General features: G+C 36.9%; 1 protein-coding gene across 6 annotated transcripts in view; it reads right to left on the bottom strand.

Moving 5' to 3' along the window:
* ADGRL3 (adhesion G protein-coupled receptor L3) overlaps nucleotides 1-25,569 on the bottom strand; it is a 956,872-nt gene that overhangs the window by 47,053 nt on the left and 884,250 nt on the right. For all 6 annotated transcript variants that reach the window (XM_070372463.1, XM_070372465.1, XM_070372461.1 and 3 more), the window contains 2 exons: nucleotides 15,005-15,173; nucleotides 828-953 (listed from right to left, as the gene is read on the bottom strand). In XM_070372463.1, coding sequence (XP_070228564.1) covers nucleotides 828-953; nucleotides 15,005-15,173 — 295 coding nt within the window. The remainder of the gene's footprint in view (nucleotides 1-827; nucleotides 954-15,004; nucleotides 15,174-25,569) is intronic.

Genomic DNA, 25,569 nt, shown 5'->3' with positions numbered 1-25,569 from the left:
TTTGAGAGGGGTGATGCAGTCATTATTAATATATCTAGTGCTGATGTTGAAGCTGAAACTCCAATACTTTGGCCACCAGATGCAAAGAGCTGACTCATTTGAAAAGACCCTGATGCTGGGAAAGATTGAGGCAGGAGAAGAAGGGGACGACAGAGGATGAGATGGTTGATGGCATCACCGACTCAATGGACGTGAGTTTGGGTAAACTCCAAGAGTCAGTGATGGACAGAGAGGCCTGACATGCTGCAGTTCATGGGGTCACAAAGAATCAGACAAGACTGAGAGACTAAAATGAGCTGAACTGAACTGAAGTTCTGGACTCATGGAAGCAAGCACTTTAACCAGTTAAATCAATGATGCTACTTTGGTATTCTGAATTGCCCTTTGATCTACTAGCATACAACATGAAATGAGTTATAACTTTCTATTAAACCTATTTAATAAGTAAATATATTCAGTATACAATAAAGAATTATTAGACTAATTAAAAGAAGTAATTAAGAACATTTATGTAAAGTATTACTTTCTTAAAATTTTAGGTTATATGTCAAATTCCTTTCCTCACGTTCATTTTTCATTCAACTAGGAACAATCTGAAATCATGAATTACTATTCAAACTTAGACTCTAAACTTCAAATTTTTTTGCAGTTTGGTTTCTTAAATTTCTGTCATAACCATTTTCATTTGAGACACACTAATACAAAACAACAAAATTGTGTTTTGTTAAATGCTGGGGATAGAAAATAAATCTCATCAAGAAAGGACAGCAACTCATAATCGAATACAGATAAGAGTTATTTCATTTTAATTAACAAATATTGTTTACCTGTGAGCCTGTGGAGTAGCGCCCAGGAGTCCGAGAACCAGATGTTTTCCCTGAGCCGATGGAGCTCTCTGTACTTCTGCCACTACAGCAGTGTGTTCGCAGGCATTTCCCATACTCTTTTCGTACCTAGTCAAAAACATTAACTTCTATTAGCAAAGACTTCATTTCAGCTAGAAATATAAAATGTACATGAGTTTTATTTTCAGATAATTAAAACATTTTGCCCTACAGATATAAATAAGAAAGTCTGTTCAGAATATATTTTATGTTTTTTTTTAAATTTTATTTTATTTTTAAACTTTACATAATTGTATTAGTTTTGCCAAATATCAAAATGAATCCATCACAGGTATACATGTGCTCCCCATCCTGAACCCTCCTCCCTCCTCCCTCCCCATACCATCCCTCTGGGTCGTCCCAGTGCACTAGCCCCAAGCATCCAGTATCGTGCATTGAATCCAATATAAAATAATATCCATACTGTGAAGATTGAAATTTGTATAACTGGACTTTTTAAAACACATAAACACACATATGCCCAATCACACCATAATGATATAATCTCTTAGTTGAAAAAACAAAAACTTAAAAGACTTTTCTACACTATGTTTAGCTTCATAGATCTGATACAAAGTATCCCTATTGGTGCAACTATCATTTAGGCAGAGGTCTAGCCAGGAAGTTAGAGAGAAGAGGAAATGGAAACAGGTGAGAGAGAAAGAAGAGACAAAATATTTAAAGACAGAGCAGAAAAAAAGAATGTGTTGGGCTAAGCATTTTAAAATAATTTATATTTCTTTGAAATGTATTTCTCTTAAAAGAGGTAAATTGTCAATTTGAGAATATAAAATTCAAAATATTTAAAATTTATCCCTCAAAATGGTGGTGGTTTAGTCACTAAGTCATCTCCAACTCTTACAACCCCATGGACTATAGCCTGCCAGTCTCCTCTGTCAATGGTATTTTTCAGGCAAGAATACTGGAATGGGTTGCCATTTCCTTCTCCAGGGAATCTTCCCAATCCAGGAATTGAACCTGGGTCTCCTGCGTTGCAGAGTCTTTACCAACTGAACTATGAGGGAAGACCTTCATCAAAATAGTTCTATTAAATAATTACAGAGAAATATGATTGTTTTCCTATATAGGACTGCAATTAACTAATCCTTGTAGTATAAAAATCACAATATAAAAGGAGATACACATTTTTTAGCTGATACTTTCAAACAGGAAAATATATCAACAATTCTGGGGGAAATCAATTTAATCAAACAAGACTTACAAAAATAAACAGAAATTGTTCTAAATCATATCTCCACTAGTGACATCAAGAAAAATAAATGCCAATTACTTGTTCCTCAATTAAAATACATTATAGGATAACTTACTGGTTTTATATTCACAAAGTTTACATTCATTATGAAATAATATTGTATATATATTATCTTTAGCATTTCATTGATTTCACATGAGTTCATAGTTTCCAGAATTTGTGACAATGTAATATTATTTAAAACAAACTTATAAAAACATGCTTTCCTGAGAAATTTTACTTAGAATCAAGAGAAAAATAAGGAGTGTGTATGATATAGTAAAGTTAGTATTTGAAATTAAACATTATCTCAATATATTACAGTTCATTCCATCTATAATATGGCAAAATCAGATACTGACTAGATTCAGATTTGTTTGAAGAACTCACATTCACTAAATTATGTGATAGGAACAATGATACAAAGTCATGTGAATCGAAGCATGGAGAAGGAGTGCCTGATAGAAGTAGAGAGGGACCAAGAAAGGCTTCCCAGAGAAGACTGCTGAAATAATCTTCACATGTATACCAATGGCTGATACATGTTGAGGTTTGAAAGAAATCAACAAAATTCTGTAAAGCAATTATCCTTCAATTAAAAATAAATTAATTAAAAAATATATATATATGTTGGAATTTGTTGGTTTAGTGAATTAAGTTGAAAGATAGGATAGATAAGAGAAAAAAGGTGCTCAGTGTGAGCAGAACAAAGAGGCATGATGTGCTAATCTTTAAAGCCTTTCATTGGTTATGCCAAAATTACATATTTTAATATATTTAAATTATATTGTTTCCAACCAAGTTTTTATGCCATTTATCATTAATTAGAAATCATCATTTTTATTCATTATTTACAAGCCAATTCATATTTTGTTTTTTAAAATAAGTCTGTGACAACTTCTGTGTGTGTGTTTGTTGAAGATATGCGTGAGGGTGAGATAGAAGGGTGAGATGAAGAAGCTTCTCCATCTTAAACATTCTTTGTTGGGAACTATGCTAGGCTCCTAGCAAAGTGAGGAGATACCCCTTGTCCAAGGTAAGGAGCAATGGCTGTGGTTTGCTGGAGCAGCCACGAAGACATACCCCACGCCAAAGTAAGAGAAACCCAAATAAGACGGTAGGTGTTGCAAGAGGGCATCAGAGGGCAAACACACTGAAACCATACTCACAGAAAACTAGTCATTCTAATCACACTAGGACCACAGCCTTGTCTAACTCAATGAAACTATGCCATGCCCGTAAGGCCACCCAAGACGGGCGGGTCATGGTGGAGAGGTCTGACAGAATGTGGTCCACTGGAGAAGGGAATGGCCAACCACTTCAGTATTCTTGCCTTGAGAACCCCATGAACAGTATGAAAAGGCAAAATGATAGGATACTGAAAGAGAAACTCCCCAGGTCAGTAGGTGCCCAATATGCTACTGGAGATCAGTGGAGAAATAACTCCAGAAAGAATGAAGGGATGGAGACAAAGCAAAAACAATACCCAGCTTTGGATGTGACTGGTGATAGAAGCAAGGTCCGATGCTGTAAAGAGCAATATTGCATAGGAACCTGGAATGTCAGGTCCATGAATCAAGGCAAATTGGAAGTGGTCAAACAAGAGATGGCAAGAGTGAATGTCGACATTCTAGGCATCAGCGAACTAAAATGGATTGGAATGAGTGAATTTAACTCAGATGGCCATTATATCTACTACTGTGGGCAAGAAGAAATGGAGTGGCCATCATGGTCAACAAAAGAGTCTGAAATGCAGTACTTGGATGCAATCTCAAAAACGACAGAATGATCTCTGTTCGTTTCCAAGGCAAACCATTCAATATCACAGTAATCCAAGTCTATGCCCCAACCAGTAACGCTGAAGAAGCTGAAGTTGAACAGTTCTATGAAGACCTACAAGACCTTTTAGAACTAACACCCAAAAAAGATATCCTTTTCATTATAGGGGACTGGAATGCAAAAGTAGCAAGTCAAGAAACACCTGGAGTAACAGGCAAATTTGGCCTTGGAATATGGAATGAAGCACGGCAAAGACTGATAGAGTTTTGCCAAGAAAATGCACTGGTCATAACAAACACTCTCTTCCAACAACACAAGAGAAGACTCTACACATGGACATCACCAGATGGTCAACATCAAAATCAGATTGATTATATTCTTTGCAGCCAAAGATAGAGAAGCTCTATACAGTCAGCAAAAACAAGACCAGGAGCTGACTATGGCTCAGACCATGAACTCCTTATTGCCAAATTCAGACTTAAATTGAAGAAAGTAGGGAAAACCACTAGACCATTCAGGTATGACCTAAATCAAATCGCTTATGATTACACAGTGGAAGTGAGAAATAGATTTAAGGGCCTAGATCTGATAGATAGAGTGCCTGATGAACTATGGACTGAGGTTTGTGACATTGTACAGGAGACAGGGATCAAGACCATCCCCATAGAAAATAAATGCAAAAAAGCAAAATGGCTGTCTGGGGAGGCCTTACAAATAGCTGTGAAAAGAAGAGAAGCGAAAAGCAAAGGAGAAAAGGAAAGATATAAACATCTGAATGCAGAGTTCCAAAGAATAGCAAGAAGAGACAAGAAAGCCTTCGTCAGTGATCAATGCAAAGAAACAGAGGAAAACAACAGAATTGGAAAGACTAAAGATCTCTTCAAGAAAATCAGAGATACCAAAGGAACATTTCATGCAAAGATGAGCTTGATAAAGGACAGAAATGGTATGGACCTAACAGAAGCAGAAGATATTAAGAAGAGATGGCAAGAATACACAGAAGAACTGTACAAAAAAGATCTTCATGACCCAGATAATCACGATGGTGTGATCACTGACCTAGAGCCAGATCATGGAATGTGAAGTCAAGTGGGCCTTAGAAAGCATCACTACGAACAAAGCTAGTGGAGGTGATGGAATTCCAGTTGAGCTGTTCCAAATCCTGAAAGATGATGCTGTGAAAATGCTGGACTCAATATGCCAGCAAATTTGGAAAACTCAGCAGTGGCCACAGGACTGGAAAAGGTCAGTTCTTCTTCCAATACCAAAGAAAGGCAATGCCAAAGAATGCTCAAACTACCGCACAATTGCACTCATCTCACACGCTAGTAAAGTAATGCTCAAAATTCTCCAAGCCAGGCTTCAGCAAAATGTGAACCGTGAACTTCCTGATGTTCAAGCTGGTTTTAGAAAAGGCTGAGGAACCAGAGATCAAATTGCCAACATCCGCTGGATCATGGAAAAAGCAAGAGAGTTCCAGAAAAACATCTATTTCTGCTTTATTGACTATGCCAAAGCCTTGGACAGTGTGGATCACAATAAACTGTGGAAAATTCTGAAAGAGATGGGAATACCAGATCACCTGATCTGCCTCTTGAGAAATGTGTACGCAGGTCAGGAAGCAACGGTTAGAACTGGACATAGAACAACAGACTGGTTCCAAATCGGAAAAGGAGTACGTCAAGGCTGTATATTGTCACCCTGTTTATTTAACTTATATGCAGAGTACATCATGAGAAATGCTGGACTGGAAGAAGCACAGGCTGAAATCAAGATTGCCGGGAGAAATATCAATAACCTCAGATATGCAGATGACACCACCCTTATGGCAGAAAGTGAAGAGGAACTAAAAAGCCTCTTGATGTAAGTGAAAGAGGAGAGTGAAAAAGTTGGCTTAAAGCTCAACATTCAGAAAACGAAGATCATGGCATCCGGTCCCACCACTTCATGGGAAATAGATGGGGAAACAGTGGAAACAGTGTCAGACTATTTTTCTGAGCTCCGAAATCACTACAGATGGTGACTGCAGCCATGAAATTAAAAGACGCTTACTCCTTGGAAGGAAAGTTATGACCAACCTAGATAGCATATTCAAAAGCAGAGACATTACTTTGCCAACAAAGGTCCATCTAGTCAAGGCTATGGTTTTTACTGTGGTCATGTATGGATGTGAGAGTTGTACTGTGAAGAAGGCTGAGCGCCGAAGAATTGATGCTTTTGAACTGTGGTGTTGGAGAAGACTCTTGAGAGTCCCTTGGACTGCAAGGAGATCCAACCAGTCCATTCTGAAGGAGATCAGCCCTGGGATTTCTTTGGAAGGAATGATGCTAAAGCTGAAACTCCAGTACTTTGGCCATCTCTTGCGAAGAGCTGACTCATTGGAAAAGACTCTGATGATGGGAGGGATTGGGGGCAAGAGGAGAAGGGGACGACAGAGGATGAGATGGCTGGATGGCATCACTGACTCGATGGACGTGAGTCTGGGTGAACTCCGGGAGTTTGTGATGGACAGGGAGGCCTGGTGTGCTGCGATTCATGGGGTCGCAAAGAGTCGGACACGACTGAGTGACTGATCTGATCTGATTTGATCTGATGCTAGGCTCCTCACTCAAAACGAATCTAGGAAGTAATTATTACTGACATTTTACAAATAAGAACACTAAAAAGATTAAGCAATGAAAGTAAACTGAAAGACTGAAAAGGTTAAGTGATATGCATTATGTGAAAATATCCAAATCTCATGGGTGCTCTATGATCAGAAAGCGCTCACTAAGATGCCACATTTCTAATATTGCTATAACCAACATAAGGTATTATATATTATTATCTATTAGATTATCTCATTCTTTGTCTCTGGAGAAAATGAGGACAAATATTTAATTAGAATTTCAGGAAAGTTAAAAATCTCCACCCATATGGAGGCATTATCAATTACAGTTTAGTAATTTGTATTCAATTTATTAAATATCTCCTAGAACCTAAATTTTCACCATAACCTATATCCTATTTTGTTTTTCTTAATGAACTCAACAAGTGATGGTTTTCTCCTTAGAAGAGGAAGTGTTTTTTAGTGAAGTGATTTAAACCTAAACAGATATTTTGGGGAGAGAGAGGCTATTAGAGAAAGAAGAAGAAAGGGAACCACTTCCATTTCTGTTACTTTCAAAGGGAACAGTATTGTATAAGAAGGAATTCACCATGAAAATATACCAAAAAATGTTAAATATTCTGAACTGATTATATAAATAACCAGCAAATAAAGATATCTTGTGATACCTAGTCCCACGTTTAGCTATATTACTTACTGAATCATTACAGACTTAATTTTTCTATGACTAGATCTGAAGTGGTGAGCATGTATGTTAAAAAGAAAAAAGCAAAAATAACATGCACCATTTCCATGAGAGGTATCTCTTCATATTATAATTTTTTGTCAATTTAGTCATTTGCATATTCTAACCCACTATTTCACATGATACAACATCTTATCCCAATCAGATATGGCATGTGATTATTCAACATGAGGTTGTTCTAAAATAAAGATGGAAAAGAAAATACACCTGCCCAAAGAATATTTCTTTTATACTCTCTGATCAGAAATAAAATAATTATGAAACTTTCTGAGATGATTCACATAATTAACAACAAAGAAAACTTGACAACCTTAATGATAAAGTAGAGATGCTGGTGACACAATCATACAATCTACACTCTAGAAAATGACAATACAAAGTTTGATTTTTGTTGTTAATGAGTTGAATCAATCAACAAATAATCCTATAAAACAAATGATCTAAAAAATGGAATATTTTACATTTCTCTACTCAAATATGAGTAACTACATAAGATGAGCATATTATTGAAATCAGTCAGATGGCTTAAGAAAAACCTCCTACAAGAAATAAGACTGTTAAAATGTCCATAAGAACCAAAGCTATCCATAGGTTCAATGCAGTTTCTATAAAAGTTCCAATATTTTTCACAGATACAGAAAAAGATATCCTTAAATGTATATAGAACCACCAAAGACTCCAAACAGCCAAAGCAATTCTGAGAAGAAAGAACAAAGATGGAGGCATCACATTGCAAACTGCACACCATAGCACAAAACTATAGTAATCCCAACAGTACGGTATTGGAAAAATAGATCAATAGACAAAGGATCAGATTCTGAAGTGAAAGTCACTCAGTCGTTTCTGACTCTATCTGACCCCATGGACTATACAGTCCATGCATTCTCCAGGCCAGAATACTGGAGTGGGTAGCCTTTCCCTTTTCCAGGGGATCTTCGCAACACAGGGATCAAGCCCAGGTCTCCCGCATTGCAGGCAAATTCTTTACCAGCTGAGCTACAATGCAAGCCCAATGGAACAGATTGTGAGCCCATAAATAAACCCTTGTCTATACCTGCTCATAGTAAAAACATCCTCTTCCAACACACAAGAGATGACTCTACACATGGACATCACCAGATAGTCAATACCAAAATCAAATTGGTTATATTATTTGCAGCCAAAGTTAGAGAGGCTCTATACAGTCAGCAAACACAAGACCAGGAGCTGACTGTGGCTCAGATCATGAACTCCTTATTGCCAAATTCAGACTTATATTGAAGAAAGTAGGGAAACCAGACCATTCAGGCTTGACTTAAATTGAATCCCTTATGATTATACAGTGGAAGTGACAAATAGATTCAAGGGATTAGATCTGACAGACAGAGAGCCTGAAGAATTATGGATGGTGGTTCATGACATTGAACAGAAGGCAGTTATCAAGACCATCCCCAAGAAAAAGAAATGAAAAAAGGTAAAACCATTGTCTGAGGTGGCTTTACAAATAGCTGAAAAAAAGAGATGAAAGGCAAAGGAGAAAAGGAAACACATACCCATTTGAATCCAGAGTTCCAATGAATAGCAAGGAGAGATAAGAAAGGCTTCCTCAGTGATCAATGCAAAGAAATAGAGGAAAACAATAGAATGGAAAAGACTAGAGATCTCTTCAAGAAAGTCAGAGATGCCAAGGAAATATTTCATGCGAAGATGGCCACAATAAAGGACAGAAATGGTATGCACCTAACAGATGTAGAAGATATTAAGAAGAGTTGGCAAGAACACACAGAACTACACCAAAAAGATCTTCATAACCCAGGTAACCACAATGTTGTGATCACTCACCTAGAGCCAGACATCCTGGAATGTGAAGTCAAGTGGACCTTAGGAAGCATCACTACGAACAAAGCTAGTGGAGGTGATGGAATTACAGTTGACCTATTTCAAATCCTAAAAGATGATGCTGTGAAAGTGTTGCATTCAATATGCCAGCACATTTGGAAAACTCAGCAGTGGCCACAGGACTGGAACAGGTCACTTTTCATTCCAATCCCACAGAAAGGCAATGGTAAAGAATGTTCAAACTACGGCACAATTGCACTCATCTCACACACTAGCAAAGTAATGCTCAAAATTCTCCCAGTGAGGCTTCAACAGTATGTAAACCATGAACTTCCAGATGTTCAAGCTAGATTTAGAAAAGGCAGAGGAACCAGAGATCATATTGCCAACACTGCATCATAGAAAAAGCAAGAGAATATCAGAAAAACATCTAGTTCTGCTTTACTGATTATGGCAAAGCCCTTGACTGTGTAGATCATGATAAACTGTGGAAAATTCTTAAAGAGATGGAGTACCAAACCATCTCTTTGGTACCTGCCTCCTGAGAAATCTGTATGCAGGTCAAGAAGCATCAGTTAGAACCAGATGTGGAACAACAGACTAGTCCAAATCATGAAAGCAGTATGTCAAGTATTGTCACCCTGCTTATTTAACTTATATACAGAGATCATGAGAAATGCCAGGCTGGATGAGGCACAAGCTGGAATCAAAATTGCTGGGAGAAATATCAATAACCTCATATATGCAGATGACACTACCCTTACGGCAGAAAGTGAAGAGGAACTAAAAAGCCTCTTGATGAAGGTGAAAGAGGAGAGTGAAAAAGCTGGCTTAAAACTCAACATTCAAAAACGAAAATCGTGGCATCCAGTCCCATTACTTCATGACAAATAGATGGGGAAACTATGGAAAACAGTGAGAAACTTTATTTTTTGGAGGACTCCAAAGTCACTGCAGATGGTGACTGCAGCCATGGAATTAAAAGATGCTTGCTCCTTGGAAGAAAAGCTATGACAAACCTAGTATTAAAAAGCAGAGACATTACTTTGCCAACAAAGGTCCATCTAGTCAAAGCTATGATTTTCCAGTTGTCATGTATGGATGTGAGAGTTGGACTATAAATAAAGCTGAGTGCTAAAGAATTAATGGTTTTGAGCTGTGGTGTTGGAAAAGACTCTCGAGAGTCCGTTGGACTGCCAGGAGATCCAACCAGTGAATCCTAAGGGAAATCAGTCCTGAATATTCATTGGAAGGACTGATGCTGAAGCTGAAACTCTTTGGCCACCAAATAGTTTGGCCACCTGATGCAAGAATTGACTCCTTGGAAAAGACCCTGATTCTGGGAAAGATTTAAGGTCAGAGGAGAATTGGGCAACAGAGGATGAGATGGTTGGATGGCATCATTGACAAAATGGACATGAGTTTGAGCAAGCTTGAGAGCTGGTGATGGACAGGGAAGCCTGAGGTGCTGCAGTCCATGGGTTGCAAAGATCAGACAGGACTGAGCAACTGAACTGGACTGAAATGGTTAACTAATATCGATAAGAAAGCTATGAATAAATAATGGGGAAAATACAGTCTCTTAATAAATGGCATTAGGAAAACTGGATAACCACATGTAAATGAATGAAACTGAACCTCACTATCTTATACGATACACAACATCTAATTTGCGAACTCTTAGTTGCCGTGTGTGAGACCTAGTTACCTGACTCAGGATCAAACAGGGCCCCCTGCATTGGGAGTGCTGAGTCTTGGGCACTGGACCATCAGGGAATTCCTAGGCCTACTACTACTACTAAGTCACTTCAATCGTGTCTGACTCTGTGTGACTCCATAGACAGCAGCCCACCAGGCTCCCCAATCCCTGGGATTCTCCAGGCAAGAACACTGGAGTGGGTTGCCATTTCCTTCTCCAATGCATGAAAGTGAAAAGTAAAAGCGAAGTCACTCAGTTGTGTCTGACTCTTCGCGACCCCATGAACGGCAGCCTACCAGGCTCCTCTGTCCATGGGATTTTCCAGGCAAGAGTATTGGAGTGGGGTGCCATTGCTTTATTAAATCAATCAATCAATTTTTTTACAAATTTAAGACCCCTGTGGAGAGGAAAAAAAGATGGCACCTCAGAGCTAGAGCAGGTAGAGGGATAACACCAAAGATGGCACCCCTGGTGCCCTCACTGGGGGGCATCCATAAGCTCTTGGAAGTACATGTTAAGTTAGACACCTGCCCCTTAGGCTGCTTCTGCTTATACATAAGTAAATGAGCCTCTTTTCTCCTGAAGTCTGGTCGCATGAGCAGCTGCAACTGTGCTGGACATGAGGTGGGTTCCAATATAAAAGAAGCTATCTGTGGACTAGTGGAGAGGACTACATCTCACCAAATATGGGAGACCCGGGTTCAATCCCTGGGTTGGGAAGAGCCTTTGGAGGAAGAAATGGCAACCTACTCTTTAGTATTCTTGCCTGGAGGAATTCCATGAACAGGGATCGCAAAGACTTGGACACGACTCTGCAACTAACACACACACATAGAAAGAACAAGCAACAAAAGAAAAAGGAGTAAGTTGTACTATATTAAACTAAAAAGCTGCTGCACAGCAAAAGAAACAACAGAGTTGAATGGCTATCTACAGAATGGAAGAAAATATTTGCCAATCATACATCTGATAAGTAGTTAACACCAATAATATGCAAAGCACTCATACAACTCAAAAGTAGCCCCCACCAGTCCAACTAAAAATGGACTAAAGAAGTGAATAGACATTTTTTCTAAGAAGACATGCAAATGGCTAGCTTGAAAAGATGCTCAACATAACTAATTAGAAAAATGAAAATCAAAATCACAATTAGATATCACTTCACATATGTTAGAATGGCTATCATGAAGAAAACAAGAGATAAGAATTGGTGCTTCTCTGCTATCTCAGGGGTAAATAATCTGCCGCAATGCAGGAGACACAGGAGACACATGTTCCATCCCTGGGTAGGAAGATCCTCTGGAGAAGGAAATGGCAACCCACTCCAGTATTTTTGCCTGGGAAATTTCATGGATAGAGGAGCTTGGTGGGCTATAGCCCATAAGGTTCCAAAGAGTTGGACATGACTTAGAGACTAAACCACAATAAGAATTGGTGAGGATATGGAGGAAAGAGAGCTATTGTGCCCTGTTGGTGGGAATATAAATAAATACAACTCTTATGGAAAGCAATATGAAAGTGCCTCACAAAATTGAAAATAGAACTACCATATGATTCAGCAATCCCACTTCTGGGCTTATATCCCAAGAAAACAAAAATCAGGATCTTAAAGAGATATCTGCACACCCATATTCACTGAAGCACTATTCACAACAGCCAAGATATGGAAGTAACCAAACTGTCCATCAGTGAATGAATGAATCAAGAAGAAAACTGTAGTTTGCTGTACTCTGTTGTAATGAATCACAAAATTGAACTTGATCACATGTAATTTTTAAAAATTCACCTCTATTAAATATGTTCCATATACTAAAACCCATAATTTGTTTTTGGATTCTGAGGTTTGGTATCTCTACCTGGATATCAAAACAGTGATGTGTATTTTGGACATACTAAAATAATAAGGGAAAACTCTAGTAGGTACTAGCTAATGAAAATAATCCCTATCAAAATAATTCATGCATAAAGCACAAAAATCTTTTCTGTTCTGTAGAAAATTTCAATACGCACATTGAAACAAAATTTCCAGTTAATATAGAAAAGGATTGGCAATCCAGTTTACTTTATTTGAAAATGTTAGTATAACCACCTATGATGGCCCAGTATTCCCTTATTTACATGAACAAATGCTACCTTTTCCTGATTTTGCTTCCACCTTTTTACATATTTCTCTTGACAATCAGTTATGGCTCCTTTCTAACAAAATCTAGAAATCTTTTCAAGTCTTTCTGACTTTTCTGCAGTGTTTTATAATACTGACCACTGTTTACTTCTGGACACTTCCCCCCATCTTTAATTCAGATACTATCTTTTCATTCTTCTCCTCAGACACTTTCTTCCATTTCTATTCTTACTCATCGCTCATGTCTCCAAGTCTTCACACTGACCAAGTGTCATCACCTGCTAGCTGTTTGTATTATAATACCCAATTCTCCATCTTCCTGGGGTGTAAGAGGTAGACTATGTTTCCCAGCCTTGCTTGCAGTTTGAGTGGTACTACTGACAGTGTCCTATCTGATGGAATGTGAGTGGAAATGATATGAACCATTTCCAGACTTTTTATACAAGGTCCCCTCTCTTTTTCTCAGATTATCTGCTGGATACCAACATCCAAAGTGTTAGTAAAGGTGTTGGTATCACTATCGAAATAAAATAGTGAGGTTAGTTGAGCTGTCACTGGCTGTGTTCCTCCATTAGGCACCTGCATCAATTGGGCCATGAGTAAAAAAGAATAAACATTTATTAGGTTAAATGATTGCAATTGGGGTGTATGCACATTAAGTATTTAGGAAGATTCATCCATTCTAACATCTTAACCTGTTTTCTGTAACCTACATTAACTGGCCTAAGTCAACATTGTTATTCTAGCCTACATTTAATATCATGCCAGCATATTTTTAATATCTAACATGATATAAAGCTGAAAACAGGATAAAACTGAACTCATCTCAATAAGTGGACACACATTTCTCAAATTTGTTTAGTCTTTCAAACCCAAAATCATATAGAGTGATATATTTACTCTTCATTTTCCAAAGAAAAACTGTGGATCTTGTTGTTGCTTAGGGAAAAAAAAATCACATTTTCCCATTTCATCTTCAGTGCCACATCTCAATATATCATAATTATTTTATTAGCTCCACTTTATACATGAGGCAACTGGAGCACATGCATGCTAATTAAATGGCCCAAAGTCACATAAGCCATTAAGTAGAGGAACTAGGATTCGGACACAGTCTTGGCTCAGGGGTCTATGTGATCAGAACTATAAAGACCACATTTTTAATTGAGTTAAAAAGTATAAGATGAGAAAATCAATGTTGAGATTTAAAAAAAAGCAATGTAAGTGTTTAGTTGCTAAAATTAACTTTTAAAATGAGTACTTTAGGTCTTGGTAGATGTGAAAAATAATAAAAAATAGACCATTATAAAAATTAAATATTGCATTCTAATCATCAAAATCATAAATTTTAATAAAATATGCTTTTAAAGAAGTTCAGAGATCTTCAGGTTTCCCTGGTGTCTCAGACAGTAAAGAATCTGTGTGCAATGCAGGAGACCTGGGTTTAATTCCTGGGTCAGGAAGATCCCCTTGAAAAGGGAATGGCAAGTCACTCCAGTATTCTTGCTTGGAGAATCCCATGGACAGAGGAGCATGGTGGGCCTAAGTCCATAGGGTCACAAAGAGTTAGACATGACTGAGCAACTAACACACACATAGAGATATTTACTAAGTGTTTTACCATTCATTAAAATAATAAATGCTTTCTATCATAAATTGTTTAGATATTTATATTTCTTAGAATATACAACTAGTTTTTTAAAAATAGAAAAATATATATTTCTATGCCATATGTATATTCTTTGCCTCCATACATCTTAGAACATCTACTTCCTAATATACAATTCCATGTGTCTGCCAATAATATCAAAGACAATAAGGTCAAATCTATAAGAATATTATTTTTGTGCACTGTCTAAATCAAAATATGATTCTGTCTTTTGTTGTTAACACATTCATCAACTTTTACAATTGCATTTTATGTCTGTTTTTCTCTTCTATTATAAAAATGAAATTAACCAAATCATATATTTATTTTTCAGAGACAAAAGGATCAAGAATGATTTATATTATGGTGTTTTGTTATCATAGAATATATGCCATTTATTCTTTTTTTTTTGTATGCCATTTGTTCCTGAACAGAGAATTCTAGCTTACCTTCTTTTGTAGGACACAATGGAAAATGAATATAAACATTCCCTGTAGAGAATTGAAAATGGTGAAGAGATACGCCATGATGACTGTGCTTTCATTAATATACATGAGTCCAAAGGCCCAGGTCAATCCTAATAGGCAGAGAAGAGCTATTGCACCTATAACCCATGACCTGCAAAGAGAAGAGAAAATTAAGAGTTATCAAATAGTTTGTCTTTAGTTAACATAGTCATATTGTATCAACAATACTGACACTGAAAAAAATGTTACGGTAAGTTTATTGACAGGAAATGTAAGACAGGTGGTATAAGTACTTCAAGATTTTAATGAGAACTTACAAGTTTTCAAGCTTGAGGAGATATACATGAATGAAAATGTTATGAACACAGAAATTCATTTAAGCAAAGCAGATTTGTACTATTAAACTATTCACGTATTTGCAGCACATATGTGAATGATATGGAGATGTAGTTATGGTTAATGGCAAGGGGGAAAGTCTGTAAAGTTATGTTAGTCTCCACTGGTCTCATTGGTATGATAACATTTATTTGACTAGACTCTCCATTAGTGCTTCACCTGATACACTTTTACCCCATTTTTCCAAATTTCCTCTTTTTCCATAAAAATTTTAATGTGTACTGATAAAAACAGAAGGAACCAATATATGGAACACATATAAATTTCTGTCTGATTCTGTAGTTATGTAGAACAAATGTGATATACAGTAGATGGAAAAAAAAATAGTTCCCCTCTAGATCACCATCTACTCTTTCAGCCTTTGGATTGCTGTCTTCTGGGTTATGTTGGACTAGACTTTGGAAATCAGGCAATTGGCAGCTTTGTTGAAAAGAAGCCCAAAGGCTCAGGACACCTTCATGTCTTTGAAGTGTCTGTAAACTCATGGGAGAAAATGAAGTTGAAAATGGGATGGAGAGGTATGAACAAAGTAGTCTAGAACGGAAGACAAATTCTCACTCTCACTCCATTCCCTTAGTTTCCTCCAAGCTGCCATTCACAATACTAGTAAATGGGTGACAAAAGTTCATATATTTGTGGTTATGTATTCACTATCAACATAAAATAAATCTTTCCAATAGATAGGAATCCAATAATTGAAAGTGTAATCTTCTCAACTTCTATGTACATATGATAGGACCAAAACAGTCTAGATTTCTATAGTCTTAGCCCATCCTTTCCTTTCCCAGTATACCTTCCTGAACATGGTAAACTAATATTTCTTTTCAGCAGACTACTATCCTCTACTTACATTGTCTAAGAAATGAATATTTACAGGGATTGAAACTTTGCAAAACAAAGGATGGAAAATTGCATATATTTACTATAATCTGAAGCTGGGTTTAATAAATTTTCAGAGAGAACTTCATTTTAAGAAAGATATGTCCCAGAGTAGTTAAATATTATTAAAGTCTTATTAAAGTTAATCTCAAATATTTACCATTTTCCTTCTATAACCATCAGCCACTATATTTCAGATGGAAACATCCACTAAATTTAATGTGCTTAATTAAAAAATTAATAATCTTGAATAAAGAATCCCTAAAGGAAGTTTGCCATGCCACAAACATGTATGTGACATGTTTGTATATACAAATTAGAAAACATCTTAGAAGTTAATATCTTGTTTCAAAAGCAGATTCAGAAGTATGAGAACTTTCAAGATAAAGCTCTCAGTTTTTTACAGATATTGGAAAAAGGAAAAATGGGAAGAGTTGCCATTAAACCAAGACAAAATTGTTATTCAGCTTTAGAAATAAAATGATAGGATAAAATATTCAAGTCAGCTATTCACTAGAAAACACATAATGGGCTCAAGTGTTAATGATATAAAACAGTGATGAGCCCAAATTCTAAAGAAAAAAGAAGAGCATGAAGAAGTAAGTGAAATGGTACTGGAGAAAATGAAAACAAAGGACTCTTCACCAGAAGAACAAACTGAAAGTCTACAGCAAGATCACCGAAAGGTTGCCAATCTTGTTTATTGCTGCAGGACATAGAATTTTTAAATGTACAAAGGAGAAAAAACCCAAATCTTAATATTTAGGTTTATTTTTATTAGATTAGTACAGACTTGTAGCTTTGTTTCAGAAGCTTAAAAGATATGATCAATAATCAAGATATGTGTCAAATTTGAAAGAGATTATTTGGCAATGCAAGATTTAATTTTTGAAGGAGGTATTTCCCCTTCTTTTGGATATTTAGCCTAAGAACTTCATTAGTATCATTTGTAACTTGGTAGTTTCATATCCAGAAAATCATTTGAAGAAATAACACTAAATCATGAAATAGTTTTAGATGAATGATGTCCGAACAAGCAACAGAAATGACGACATATGCAGCACAGAGGAGCACATCACAATGAAAGGAGAAAGCCAATAAAAGCAAAACAAGTCTGTACCACATGAAGTTGCTATTACTGTGGCACTAAGTTCAGGTGCTATCCAGTTAAAAGAGGTGAAGCAGAATTTTCCTGGCAATACACCTGCAGCATATTTATTCTGCAGAGAAGTTGTATGCCTGATTATTTTCCTGCACAGTTTGCTCTTCTGCCTCAATGTGAATGACAGAAGTTCTAATGATTTTCCAGTACTGATCTGACAGCTGGTTCATGGGACCACACTGATAAATGGAATTTATCAGCCATTCAGGTCATTCTTACTTGATGAAGGGTCTGTTATCCTCATAGCTAAAGAATGCATAGACATAAAGACAAGAACACCAACATTAGCATTTTATGACAAAGAATTTCATATGAAAAATATTCTCCTGGTTCCCAAAGGCCTCTGTCGCCCACCTCCCTAGAAGGCATCATAATCTTCCCTTTATATCCAGAAGGTAAATCCTAAAATGACAATGAGAACCTAAATAACAAGGAACAAAATCAATTTTACAATACTGTAATATCCCTTAGGAGACTAAAAAATTCCATTTTTTTTTTTCATCATGTGCACATATTACTTGTGACTTGACAGAGACATTTATTTCTAAGAGACCACATTTCTCTAGAGAATGAGAAATCTTATGAGCAACCTGGAAAAGGCTTGGGGGCATACTTAAAATGATAGATTTCATGTCATCTAAAGGTCTCCTTATTCTATAATATTAGTAGGTGAGATTACTTAATTATGGACAGTACACTTCTGAGTAATTTTAACTTGCAGATGATTGACCTGAGTTAAATCAGAACATTATAGCCCATTGAAAATAATCAACAAGACTATTTTAAAATTATTTCTGATGGCGCACTGAGAAAAAATTTTGAACAATCTTATGTAGTAATAGGAGCAAACAGACAGCACCTGTCCATTATCACTTGTATGTACTATTTAGTATCATCCACACAAAATGAGATCCAAGCACCAAATTAGTAGAGATTAGTTAGGGGATATTTTGGATTTTTTTTTTTTTTAAACATAGTTGCTTCTGAGTGAATTGTGACAGGAGTGAAAAGAAACAGAAAGCTTGATCCTCTATTCTCTTACCTCTTGCCAGAGGCAATGGTTTCTGATATCATGCATACAAAGTAAAGCTCTTAGAAAGGCTCCAACTGTGATGCATTTTGAACAAAGCGAACCACAGATAAAAAAGTCTCACTCTCCAGGGTGATAAAAGAGTAAAGAACAGAGTGACAGCCTGGGATTTGAAGCCAGTTTGCCTGAGGTTTACATCCTAATTTAGTCACTTACTAGCTATTTGATATTAGGCAAAAATTATTAATAATTTACCTTAGGTTGTGTCAATTTTTACATCTATAAAATGGTGATAATTATAATGTAAGTTTCCTGTGATAATGAAATGATACATTATGTATCAAGTGCTCAGAATAGTACCTGACACATTGTTTGATAAATTCCCCGTAGTTACTATTAGACTATTTTCATTCTGAAAATACAGAATTTCTTACCACCCCAAAGAATATAATAGAAAATAATAAATGTTGAACAGTTAAATTCATTTGATGATGCTTCAGGAGTAAATATTATGCTGTAAAATAGATGTGGTGAAAATAAGTTTGGAGATGGAGCAGGGAGTGACTAACTATAATGTCTAATATGGAGTTACTGGCCACATGGATTTATTTATAGTTAAATTTAAATTAATTAAAAGGAGATTAAGTTTAACATTCATTTCCTTTGGTCACAATAGTTACATTACAAATACTTAGAAACTTCAATAGCTACCATATTGAACACAGCAGTTCTAGAACATATTTCTGTCATCACAGAAAGTTCTATTGGACAGTGCTGAACTAGAAGAGTCAAAGAGAGTTTTTAGCCAGGAAATGAAATTCTAAAATATTTAAATAATGCCATGGATATGTAAAAAGATAAAGAGAAGAATTTCTAAGAATCAATCATATTTAACACTTGTAAATTGTGCCTAAAAAGAAAATCCTGTACTTATATTAATATTGAAAACTTACAGAAGATAATAGCATGATATTTATTCTACTATATGCATCCCCATGGTATCAATATTTTCCATCTATGATGCTAAATTTATGATTAGAATGACTCTATTTTAATTTATACAGTACAATATTAGGTAAAGAAAGTTACAGAGGTTAACATGTAGGGATACCTACAAAGGGCTATACAAAATTATATTAAGCTACCTAAATGTTTCAAAAACAATATACAGTTGATTCTCTTTGCTGTACAGCAGATGCTAACACAACATTGTAAAGCAACTATGGGTCACTAAAAATGTTATACACACACACACACACACACACACACATATATATATATATATACATATATAGAACTTAGACTATAATTGCTAGAGTGAGATGTCTGCCTTAATGAGAAATACCAAAAGAGAGAGATATCAGGGTGCTATTCTGTGATTTTTGTTGGCAACTCTGGGGATCAGCTGCTTGCTATACTCAGTAGCAAAGACTGCAATTCCAATTCCAATTTTACTTAGAGTTATCTACACACAAACTGCAGAAAAATTATACCACAGAAATTCTTGAACTGTTCAGAAAGTTCTAGGACCCACAACAGACTTCCCAAACTGGGGATCTGGCAAAGGGATGGAGAAGCCCTAGGGAATTTGACTATGGAGGCCAGTGGGATTTGATTGTAGAACTTACACAGGATCGGAGAAACAGACTCTTGGAGGGCACAAACAAAACCTTGTACACACAGGAGCCAGGAGAAAGGAGCAGTGTCCCCACAAGAGACTGAGTCAGATTTGCCTGTGAGTGCCAGGAGTCTCCAGTGGAGGCATGGGTTGACAGTTTGGCATTAAGCCGAACAACAGGGAGGGAACACAGCCCTACCCATTAACAGAAAACTAGATTAATGATTTACTGAGCAAATTCATCAGAGGGCAGACAAAATGAAAAACAGTCACAGAAAACTAACCAAACTGATCACAAGGACCACATTGCCTAATTCAATAAAACTTGAGCCATGCCCTGTAGGGCCACCCAAGATGGACGGGTCATGGTGCAGAGTTCTGATAAAACGTGGTCCACTGGAGAAGGGAATTGGCAAACCACTTCAGTATTCTTGCCTTGAGAGCTCCATGAACAGTATCAAAAGGCAAAAAGATAGGGCACTGAAAGATGAACTCTTTCATGTCAGTAACACGTTACTGGAGATCAGAGAAATAACTCCAGAAAGAAGGAAGAAACAGAGCCAAAGTGGAAATAATGCCCAGTTGTGGATGGAACTGGTGATGGAAGTAAAAGTCCAATGCAGTAAAGAACAATATTACATAGGAACCCAGATTGTTAGGTCTATGAATCAAGATAAATTGGAAGTGGTCAAATAGGAGATGACAAGAGTGAACACTGACATTTTACGAATCAGTGAACTAAAATGGACTGGAATGGGCAAATTTAATTCAGATCATTATATCTTCTACTGTGGGCAAGAATCCCTTAGAAGAAATGAAGTAGCCCCCATAGTCAACAAAAGAGTCTGAAATTCAGCAGTTAGGTGCAATCTCAAAAATGACAGAATGATCTCTGTTCGTTCCAAGGCAAAACAGTCAATGTAACAGTAATCCACGATGCCCCAACAACTAATGCAGAATAAGCTGAAGTTGAATGGTTCTATGAACTCCTAAAGAACTTCTAGAACTAACACCAAAAAAAAAAAATGTCCTTTTCATCATAGGGGACTAGAATGCAAAAGTAGGAAAACAAGAGATACCTGGAGTAACAGGCAAGTTTGCAGTAGGGGTACAAAATGAAGCAGGGCAACGGCTAACAGAGTTTTGCTAAGAGAATGCACTGATCATAGCAAATACCCTCTTCCAACAACACAAGAGATGACTCCACACATGGACATCCCCAGATGGTCAATACTGAAATCAGATTGATTATATCCTTTGCAGCCAAAGATAGAGAGGCTCTATACAGTCAGTAAAAACAAGACTGGGAGCTGACTGTGGCTCAGATCATGAACTCCTTATTGCCTAATTCAGACTTAAATTGAAGAAAGTAGAGAAAACCACTAGACCATTTAGGCATGACCTAAATCAAATCCCTTATGATTATACAGTGGAAGTGACAAATAGATTCAAGGGATTAGATCTGATAGACAGAGGGCCTGAAGAACTACAGAAAGAGGTTCCTGACACTGTACAGGTGGTGGTATCAAGACCATTCCCAAGAAAAAGAAATTCAAAAAGGTAAAATGGTTGTCTGAGGAGACCTAACAAATAGCTGAGAAAAGAAGAAAAGCCAAAGCAAAGGAGGAAAGGAAAGATATACACATTTGAATGCAGATAACTCTTCAAGAAAGTTAGAGATACCAAATGAACATTTCATGCAAAGATGGGCACAATAAAGGATAAAAATGGTATGGACCTAACAGAAGCAGAAGATATTAAGAAACGGTGGCAAGAATACACAGAAGAACTGCACAAAAAAAGATCTTCCTGACCCAGATAACCACGATGGTGTTATCACTCACCTACAGCCAGACACCCTAGAGTCCGAAGTCAAGTGGGCCTTAGGAAGCATCACTATGAGCAAAGCTAGTGGAGGTGATGGAATTCCAGTTGAGCTATTTCAAGTCTTAAAAGATGATGCTGTTAAAGTGCTGCACTCAATATGTCAGCAAATTTGGAAAACTCAGCAGTGGCCACAGGACTGAAAAAGGTCAGGTTTCATTCCAATACCAAAGAAAGGCAAAGGTAAAAGAATGTTCAAACGACCACACAACTGCTCTCATCTCCCATGACAGCAAAGTAATGCTGAAAATTCTCAGTGAGGCTTCAACAGTATATGAACCGAGAACTATCAGATGTTCAAGTTGGATTTAGAAAAGGCAGAAGAACCAGAGATCAAAATGCCAACATCCATTGTATCACAGAAAAAGCCAGAGAGTTCCAGAAAGATTTACTTCTGCTTTATTGTCTATGCCAAAGTCTTTTACTGTGTGGATTGCAACAAATACTGGAAAATTCTTAAAGAGATGAGAATACCAGACCTCCTTACCTGCCTTCTGAGAAATTTGTATGCAGGTCAAGAAGCAACAGAACCCAGATGTGGAACAACAGAACAGTTCCAAAATGGGAAAGGAGTACGTCAAGGCTATATATTGTCACTCTGCTTATTTAACTTATATGTAGAGGACATCATGAGAAATGCTGAGCTGGATGAAGCATAAGCTGGAATCAAGATTGCCGGGAGAAGTATCAATAACCTTAGATATGGCGATAACACCACCCTTATGGCAGAAACCGAAGATGAACCTCATTAAGAGCCTCTTGATGAAAGTGAAAGAGGAGAGTGAAAAAGCTGGCTTAAAATTCAACATTCAAAAAAATGAGGATCATAGCATTGGTCCCATCACTTAATGGCAAATAGACGGGGAAAGTAGGGAAACAGTGAGAGACTTTATTTTCTTGGGCTCCAGAGTCACTGCAGATGGTGACTGCAGCCATGAAATTAAAAGATGTTTGCTCCTTGGAAGAAAAGTTACGACAATTGTAGACAGCATATTAAAAGCAGAGACATTACTTTGCCAAGAAAGGCCCATCAATTTAAAACTATGTTTTTCCAGAAGTCATGTATGGATGTGAGAGTTGGACTATAAAGAAAGCTGAGCACCAAATAATTTATGCTTTTGAACTGTGGTGTTGGAGAAGATGCTTGAGAGTCTCTGGGACAGCAAGGAAATCAAACCAGTGAATTCTAAGGGAAATCGGTCCTGAATATTCATTGGAAGGACTGATGCTAAAGCTGAAACTCCAATACTCTGGCCACCTGATGTGAAGAACTGACTCCTTGGAAAAGACCCTGATGCTGGGAAAGATTGAAGGTAGAAGGGGACGACAGAGGATGAGATGGTTGGATGGCATCACTGACTCAATGGACATGAGTTTGAGCAAGCTCCAGGAGCTGGTGATGGACAGGTAAGCCTGGAGTGATCCAGTCCTTGGTTTTGCAGAGTCGGACAGGACTGAGCGACTGAACTGAACTGATGGCAATGTGTTTAATTCACGGGAATATGAACATAGGTGAACTGTGACATTTCTGGGTCTTGGCAATTAAAAGATTGGAACTGGGCTTCCCTGGACCTTTTTATCCTTCTCTTTTCCTAGGAGACATTGACAGTACAGCCTCAGATCTAAAAGGAAGTCTGTTTATTGATGGGGAGCCACCTTTTAGATTTAGATCACCTATTTCTATACTCTAATGTAAATTTAAGCTACTGTAATTTAGAGTAATTTTTATCGTGGCTTAGCCTGTGCAATAATTACTAAAGCAGGTTTTAGCTATAAGAATCCCTAGTTCACATGCAATATAGGAGAAGGCAATGGCACCCCACTCCAGTACTCTTGCCTGGAGAATCCCAGGGACAGGGAAGCCTGGTGGGCTGCAGTCCATGGGGTCGCACAGAGTCAGACACGACTGAAGTGACTTACCAGCAGCGGCAGCAATTCACATGCAATATAGAAATTCATGCTAATGACAAAGAACTATTCATTAATTTTACCTCCAGAATGACATGAATAATATACAATAGTTTAAAATCTAAATATCACTAAACTTTATCTATAATCTGTCAGTTATTTTCCATCATGTTGTCAGATATTCTACTGGCTTAAAGAATCTAGTTTCAGAATGTCTTTCCATCAAATCTAAATTAAATTGATGATAATATTGCCACATGTTATGGTGACAAAGATATATGCTATTGATTCACTTTTTATTAAAAAAAATCTACACAGCTAGCTTCTAAAGTTGAATAATTTTCATTCTGATTCACCAATGAAAGTCCACTGATTCAAAAATTCATCCCAGGTTGTAAGACTGAAACAATTTTACTGTAATTATTTTAAGGTTTTATGAAAATATGGACACAAGGGCTTAAGATGTTCTTGGTGATGTTAATAGGAACTTACAAGTTATCTTAGAATTTACAAATTGTGACATGGAAAATGAAATAAAACATATTGTATAGTTTTCAAGGTACAAATAAGAAAAAAATATACATTTTTCTTAGTAAGTACATTTTCCTTTTATCAGACATTTATCATTTTATCCTTACATCTAAAATTCAAAATTTTAAATATTAAGGTCATAATATTATCTTTAAGAGTGATCCTTAGAATAAAGTTCAGAATTTTTAGGGGCCTCTATGGTAGAGAATTTTTAGGGGTGCTAGTGGTAAAGAAAAGTGAGAAGTGAAGTCGCTTAGTCGTGTCTGACTCTTTGCGGCCCCATGGACTGTAGCCTACCAGGCTCCTCTGTCCATAGGATTTTCCAGGCAACAATACTGAAGAGGGTTGCCATTTCCTTCTCCAGGAGATCTTCCCAATCCAGGGACTGAACCTGGGTGTCCCGCATTGTAGGCAGATTCTTTACCGTCTGAGCCACCAGGGAAGTCGCTCTTGCTAATGTAGGAGACATAAGACACATGGGTTCAATCCCAGGGTCAGGAAGATCCCCTGGATAAGGACATGGCAACCCACTCCAATATTCTTGCCTGGATTAATAAATATTAAATAAATGACTAATAAAACTTTAATTATATTATCTCCCCAACTTAATGCTATACAAATTCTTATAACTCAGTACAATATGGTCAAAGAGCTAACTTATATATAAAAGACATTAGGAGCATCAATTATGAGAATGAAAAATGAATTAGTATATTGGACACAAACAGCAAAAAATTTATCACACTTTAGTATCTCCATCTATCAGATTTATAAAATGAACTAGTAGGTTTATAAAAATGAATTTATGAAAATTTATAAAAATGAATTGGTAGTTTCCATGAAAATAAGATGCTTCCCCCTAGTGGCTTAGACAGTAAAGAATCCTCCTGCAATGCAGGAGACATGGGTTCAATCCCTGGGTCTGGAAGATTTCCTGGAGAAGGAAATGGCAACCTACTCCAGTATTCTTGTCTGGGCAATCTCACGGACAGAGCAGCCTGGCAGGCTACAGTTCATGGGGTTGTAAAGAGTTGGACATGACTGAGCAACTAATCACAAATATACATGTGCAATTAAGATATAAAATTTTGGAATCACATTGGAAGCAAATAAGATCATTGTATGATTATCAATATTAA

The sequence above is a fragment of the Bos mutus genome, chromosome 6 (genome assembly GCF_027580195.1).
Source record: "Bos mutus isolate GX-2022 chromosome 6, NWIPB_WYAK_1.1, whole genome shotgun sequence".
NCBI lineage: Eukaryota > Metazoa > Chordata > Mammalia > Artiodactyla > Bovidae > Bos > Bos mutus.
Note: the sequence above shows the minus strand (reverse complement) of the source record. Positions and strands in the feature narration are given on the sequence as shown.